Source organism: Gouania willdenowi, chromosome 19, assembly GCF_900634775.1.
Source record: "Gouania willdenowi chromosome 19, fGouWil2.1, whole genome shotgun sequence".
Lineage (NCBI taxonomy): Eukaryota > Metazoa > Chordata > Actinopteri > Blenniiformes > Gobiesocidae > Gouania > Gouania willdenowi.
In genome coordinates, this window is record NC_041062.1 from 2,101,547 (window position 1) to 2,109,096 (window position 7,550).

The window sequence follows — 7,550 nt, forward strand, 5'->3', positions numbered from 1 at the left end:
TGGGAATGGATTCTATTGAGTGTGTGTGTGTGTGTGTGTGTGTGTGTGTGTGTGTGTGTGTGTGTGTGTGTGTGTGTGTGTGTGTGTGTGTGTGTGTCTGTATTTTCAAAGTGTATTTTTGGCACAAAACTGGAGAGCCTTAACAATGATAGCTATAGGAAAGGTGAGGGAAAATGTAATGTGATATATGTGTAGGATGGTTGCAGTAGTACGATGCCAGCAATGTGTGTGAATGACACCTCCATGTAATGAGCTAATTTCAAAGACCAGTGTATTTAAATCCAAACAAAAGAAGAGGGAATGTGAGAAAATGTGCAGTAAAATAGTCAATGTGTTTTTCCATATTGAAATAATTTCATTTTATTTGGTCTTTCAGATGAGAAGGTAACCAGAAAAGTCATTGTGTCCTTCAGCTAATAGTGATGAATAGAAGCCAATAGAGACACAGTATTAAAGTAAAGTTCAGAGCTGCAACATCCAGCACCAGAGTCCAAATACTGTCTGCTTAGAAATAAAAAAATAAGGTCTAATAAAGGATCAGGTCAGGTTCAATAAAATGGCTGACCTGAAAATTAAAGAAAATACATAGTAAGTTATAAACGTCCACAAATAGAGCACCAAAATAATCCATCAGGTGCTGCACAAAGCATGGAGTTATTGTTAAAAACCACTAGAGGGCGGTACTTTTCCTTAGCTGATATGTAAATAAGATACCACAATAGGAGCCACAAAAATATGATTATCCGATTCAAGGACCACAATATTAAAATTAATGTCAGCATTTACAATAATGACCAATATTATTATTAACTCAGGAAAAAAACAAAAGGTTTTTGTTTTCATTGTGTATATTTTCCAGTAATTTGTGTGTGTGTGTGTGTTAGTCTTCTGATTGTTTTTGCTGTTTTGTGTTTCTTCAGTGTTTTGTGTATCTTTTGTAATTAATTTTTAACATAAAAATGGGCAAACAACAGTAATAATATCAATGATTTTCAAAGGATAGAAAAGGAGAGAATTTACTTGTTTTTAGTGTTGCTCTGTGTGTGTTTTGTGTATTTTTATTGTGGATTTGTGTGTCATTTTTCATATTTTTGTTGTCGCTTTGTGTAATTTTCTGCAATTTTTTATGTTTTTGTACTAATTTTGTCCTTTATTGTTGTCATGTTGTGTATTTTTCTGTCATATAGTGTTTTTGACGCACTTTTATGTGATGACATTGTGTAGACGGATAAGCCCCATACACGTGGCCCCATTGTACAGACTGAGGACGAGGTGTTGTACACAAATACAGAAACTGGAGGAAGCAGTCGTGGATTCAAAAATAAAAGTCATTTTAATATTCAAACCCAAAATCACAAAATAGAAATAAAAACGAAACAACACCTGACATTAACAACTGTACAAAAGAACAATGAGAGAGAGCGATGATGATCAATTCTGTGTCCTAACACTGATTTAAAGAGTGATTAGGAATGAAGCACACCTGAGTGGAAACAGGAGGGAGCCTAATCACTCACAGCACAGACACACTGGAGTAAAGACACAAGTAGTGCATCCTGAAAAGTACAGAAAGTCACAAGAATGAACAAAGATCTCAAAATATGAACAAAATAAACCCAAACTGATATCAGGGATCTGTAACGTAGATTATGACCAAAACGTAAAACAAAAGTTGACACAGATATGCGATCATTTATTTGTGAGCAATCAACCAATCAGATTTCATGTCTTGTCGTAACGTGTATTTTGACTACAGAAATAAAATGTTTTGATGTTACATTACATATTGTATGACGTAGTGTATTCTTCCTGTTGTACTACCCAATCTACACCAGTAGATGTCGCTCATGTGTCGCTTTAAAAACACCTCCTTTTTCTCTCCAGCAGTGATTTCAACCTTTTAATGTGACGTGAAAACATTTTTCATTCAAGCAAAACATTTTTTGGTGAAACACTGGAGCCTGTTTTTTTATTTAAAGTTAAACTGAACAATATAAACTAGATTTTAGTTCATGAACTGACTGATAATGTTCTCATGTGACCATTTTTAAGCATTTTGAATATTTTTTTTTATTTTATTTAATTTAAAAAAATACTATAACTAAGATTAAGACTGTCTTTAATCCACAAGTATTGGATTTCAAGCACAATAAGTGACATATCTTCTGTATGTGCACCATACTAAAAAAAATAGATTGAATCCATATATATATATATATATATACTATGCATATACAGTATATACTGCCCATTTCCCCAAAAATATTTGTGTGGACAAATTATAGAATATAGCATCATATTTTTAAGATGATGCAGATTAATGACTGTCTTTGTTTTTTGTTTAGATCATATTCACATCACCGATGAGTGTTTTAAAGATAAAGTCTTAAAGCTTTAAACAATGTAAAATAAAGAATAAGATGATGCAGGCAAGGCATATTTATTTTATAGCACATTTCATACCTGAGGCAACTCAATATGCTTCACATGATTCAAAATGTCAACAGAAAACATTCAACAGCTTTAAAATAAATAAGAACATTAAAAACATTTAAAGTGGACTTTATTAAAGTGGACCCCTGACTCATCACGTGTTCTCCTCAAGCTTCCTGTGAGGTGCTTTTATTAATAATAAAACAAAACAGGATTTCATTGATTCATATGTTGTTGTTGTTTTCAAATAAGTGTATTGTTCCTAAATGAATTAGTCACAAATTGTCTGAAGGCTTTCCCATTTATAACCATTAGACCAGACATGGGCAACTGGGGGCTCGGGGGCCACTTGTGGCCCTCAGTTTATTTTTTTGGGGGGCCCCTCAAAGCAAATCGCCAAAAATTGTATATTCAAGAAGTTGGAAGGAACATAATGCACAATATAACTCCTAAAACACACAACTCGACACCAAATTGCACAAAGTACACAAAAATGTCCCAAAATACCCAAAATGACACAACATCCACGTAAACAAACAAAATGACTACAAAAACACACAAAATGGCAACACATTAGCCCTATAGACTCACAAACTGTTCACACAATTACACAAAACAAGTATAGCATTTATTAATATAGCACTTTTCAGAGACAAAAAGCCACAAAGTGCGTCACAACACAGTTTAAAATCAGAAAGTACACACAATATAAAAGGCCAAGACAACACAAAATCACAGCGTAGCTATAATTCAAAGCTTAAACAAATAAATAGGGCTTAAGTTGGCTTTTGAAGATGAAAGAAAAATAGAGAAAACAGGAAAAAAAAATGCAGAAAATTACACAAAAATAACAAAAACAAAATGATTTCAAACTGAAAAAAGACCAAAGACCAAAGACCAAAAAAAAAAGACAAAAACCCTTTTTCCCCTTGTGTTAATGCTCTGATTGGTCTTCATTCTAATGCTGACGTGAATATTGATCATGTGGCCCTTGGACCAGATACAATCACATCTGGCCCCTGCTGTGATAGTCTGCATCCCTGCATTACAATAGACCCTGAAACTGGAATATAAATCTATGGTTGATGTTCATAATTGCTCTCTTTCAAAGATTAACCCCGTTTTCCCAAAGATGGAGGCTAACAGTTGGAATCCAGTGCGGGTTTTTGGTGCCATCCACTCCTTATTCCTCTTTCTCTTTCAGCTCAGTGACAGATGGCGAGTCCCTCTCCCCCAGGGGGAAGCCAGTCTCTGTGAATGCGGCCGCATGTCAATCACCGACTCTCATGTGATGGCTCTTGCCAATGACGTGCCAGCCATATGGGCCTGGCATCAGAGCTGGTATGTAACCCACCCAGTCCTGCCTCTGAGGTGCCACACGGCTGGGGATCAGCATCAGCAGCAGCAGCAGCAGCATCAGCAGCAGCATCAGCATCAGCATCAGCAGCAGTAGTATAGTGCGCACAGACAGACAGGGCAGGGTGGCACCAGAGGAAAGAGGTGTGAGCAAGCGCGTCCGTGCACAGCGTGTGGATGGATGTGATGCCCACCCGGAGAGAGATGGTGTAAACAAACCAGCTTTGCCCCGTCACTGAGCTCCAGCACGGAGGTAGGTTTGCACTTCTCCAATCGGGCTTTGATCAATAGTTACAGATCGGATTGATGGGATGCTTTTTACCTCGGTGCGCTTTTTCTCCATTTCTGTTTTCTTTTTTTATGCTTTATTTGGAAGCTTTAGATGCGTTTTTTTCCCCAGGCAACACGGAGAGATGGACTGGTTATCTATTGGCTTTATCAGCACCGATCAGCAGGAAAATACCGATCTTTGTTCTTATAGGAACATTTTTTTTTTTTTTTTTTTTATCTTTTTTGGTTTTGTTTTTGTTTTATTTGAGCTTTTTACTTTTAATTTCATTAACTCATGTGTTTTTTTTATTTTATTTTATTTTTCATTGTCTCTTAAAATTAAGTGTGTGTGTGTGTGTGTGTGTGTGTGTGTGTGTGTGTGTGTGTGTGTGTGTGTGTGTGTGTGTGTGTGTGTGTGTGTGTGTGTGTGTGTGTGTGTGTGTGTGTGTGTGTGTGCGCGTGCACGTGCACAGTGGGGGTAGAATTCTCCATAGAGTATACTCACAGGCTAATTGACAAGGCATTGGTTGGCATTAATTACATTGTGGTTACAAGATTAGATTTGGAAAAATGTGCCGTTCAAATCAGCAGGAACAGCTGAGCTCAGACAGTGTGAAAAAAAATGAGAAAAATGAAAAAAAAAAAAAAAAAGAGGTTTTTCCAGCTTTTAAACATTGATTTGGATGTAGGCATTTTTTTTTCCCAGACAAAAACTATAAGCAAATTAGGAAAAATGGTTTTAATTTTGAGAACTCTTGATGTCTCAAAATTAAGATACATTTATTAAATAGATATTTAATTATTTGAATTCGAACCCTGAAAACAACACCACAGAATCCGTGGGTTATATTAAATAATAAAGAACAACTTTCATTCAAGTAATTTAAAAAGATCGTAATTCCAGTGTTTCTTTCATGAGGTCACATTGTGTTTGTCAACCTTGCCTTTTCTGACATTTTAAAACATGCACTAATATTCTATATCCGCGGGTTGATGGTGCTGGAATTCCTTCACTTTTGTAATTTATGGCGATGAGGATGGACACGGTGCGTCCCTCCCTGGGGAACGGATGAAGCATGAAGCCGGCAGAAAAAACAGACTTCATTATCCCATTCAGTTGCCTAATTTTGATGAGTCGAATAGTTGAAATATATTTGCTATTACAGCAAAGCATAGTTATTGCACCTTTTTTCTCCACTGGTAAATTTTAAATCAAAAATGCCAAAATAAAAAAAGAAGGAAACAAAACAGTTTATTTTTACTAAACCTAAAAAAAGGTCACATTTTTGCATTGAAACATACAAATGTTGCATGTTTAAAATGGTATGCGTAAAGGTGATATAGAGCAGGAATTTATGCAGCTAAAGTGTATATGTTTTTTGTTTTTTAATAGATTTTGTATATTTGTATATGTATATATTCTGTTTCATTGTTTTTATTTGTGCAATTTCCTTTCTTGCAACATGTTTTCCGTCTTTATATATATATATATATATATATATATATATATATATATATATATATATATATATATATATATATATGCTGAAACTCTGCAAATTTCCCCCTTTGTGGGACGAATAAAAGGATATTTTATCTGAAAAAATATTTATTTCTGCCTCAAATTAAATAAAATCCAGTGGTCAGTGTTAAATGAAAAAAATAAAAAATAAATTAACAAATCGATGCCAAGTTAGGAGTTATTTTGTGGTTATTGCACCACTTTGGTTCAGTCCAACCAGCAGCATCCTCTCCTCCTTGGTTCGAATCCCCTCTGACCTGTGTTGCCTGTCTTGCAGACTGCTTGCCAGGATGTTGAGCCGTCTGTTCAGCGAGGTGCTGCCGGACGTCCAGAGACTGGCAGCGGACTGGGGAGAGGACACCGAGAACGAGGACTGCAAGACCAACGAGGACGACCCCTGTCACCTCGGTGAGGATGACCTGGACGACCCCCAGGAGGGCAGCAGCCGAGCGGAGTCCGAGATGGCCGGGGACGACGATGACGATGAGGAGGCCGAGGAGGAGGAGGAAGACGAGAACAGTGGAGACAAACCCAAGAAACGGGGCCCGAAGAAGCGGAAGATGACCGCGGCCCGCGTGGAGCGCAGCAAGGTGCGCAGGATGAAGGCCAACGCACGGGAGCGCACGCGCATGCACGATCTCAACTCCGCGCTGGACAACCTGCGCAAAGTGGTTCCGTGCTACTCCAAAACCCAGAAACTCTCCAAGATAGAGACACTGAGGCTGGCCAAGAACTACATCTTAGCCCTGGGGGAGATTTTACGCAACGGGAAGCGTCCAGATGTGGTGACCTATGTGCAGATGTTGTGTAAAGGCCTGTCCCAGCCCACCACCAACCTGGTGGCTGGATGTCTGCAGCTCAACACCAGGAACTTCCTGACGGAGCAGTGCTCCGACGGTTCCCGGTTCCACATGCCCAGCTCTCCGTTCTCGGTGCACCCGTACCCGTACCGCTGCTCCCGCCTCTCCAGCCCGCACTACCAGCCCGGCTCAGGTGCGCTGTCCCTGCGGGGCCACGCCTACGGGCCTGGGTACGAGCCCGGGTTCCCAGCAGGTGGGACGTCCCCTGACTACAGCAGCCCGGACTACGAGGGCCAGCACAGCCCCCCGGTCTGCCTGAACGGGGCAGGACTGTCCGGGAGGCAGCAGGAGTCCTCCGAGTCCGACAGGAACTATCATTACTCTATGCATTACTCTGGACACACCACGTCACGACTTGGTCACAGCATGTCCTTCGGGCCTTCAGGGGCCCGCAGTGGGGGCCCCCACTCAGAAAATATCCCACCACCTTTCCACGACGGGCATTTGCACCACGACAGGGCCCCGCCATATGAGGACCTCAATGCTTTCTTCCACAACTGAGCTGCATAGAGGACTAACTAAATCCTGCTAAATGACTTTATACTGACAATCCCTAAAAAAATAAATTAAAAATGACAGAAAGGGTCTCTCTGATAATCTTGTGTATTCCTCACATGTTCATCCCTATACTGTTATACATTCTGTCAAAGTGTGTCCGTGCGCAGAACGAGTGCAATTGACATTTATAATGTATAGGCCAACCCTGTAACATGTGATTGCACAAACATGAGAAATAAAAGTGTTTTATAATCGTCTGAAAACCATGACATCTTTCTATTTACCGTGAAATTCATTTATTCTCACAAATAAAAAGAATGATAATAAAGCAGATAGATAGATAGATAGATAGATAGATAGATAGATAGATAGATAGATAGATAGATAGATGGATTTAAAAGTGTTTATTTATTCATGAATATATCTCATTATAAAACAGAACCTTATTTAGATGACATGCTTTATATAGATTTTTTTTATTTTTTAGGTTTGTTTGCTGCATTTGGTTGAACTAGACATGCTCACTAATAAACCACACCGATAAAAATCTGAAAACTTTCAATTTAAATGAAATAATTTTTGAATAATAAATAACGCAATAATTATATTAT

The 7,550-nt window shown here is 38.6% G+C and overlaps 1 protein-coding gene across 1 annotated transcript; it reads left to right on the forward strand.

The window, feature by feature from the left end:
- The first annotated feature begins 3,649 nt into the window (after positions 1–3,649).
- On the forward strand, positions 3,650–7,163 carry LOC114481381 (neurogenic differentiation factor 2-like). Its single transcript, XM_028476175.1, has 2 exons — positions 3,650–4,042; positions 5,859–7,163. The coding sequence occupies exon 2, from the start codon at positions 5,872–5,874 to the stop codon at positions 6,940–6,942; it is 1,071 nt and encodes a 356-aa protein (XP_028331976.1). The 5' UTR covers positions 3,650–4,042; positions 5,859–5,871; the 3' UTR covers positions 6,943–7,163.
- Positions 7,164–7,550: the final 387 nt, after the last annotated feature.

Bases quoted from the DNA above. Each gene is read 5' to 3' on its own strand.
- LOC114481381 (XM_028476175.1), top strand. From the start codon at position 5,872: ATGTTGAGCCGTCTGTTCAGCGAGGTGCTGCCGGACGTCCAGAGACTG.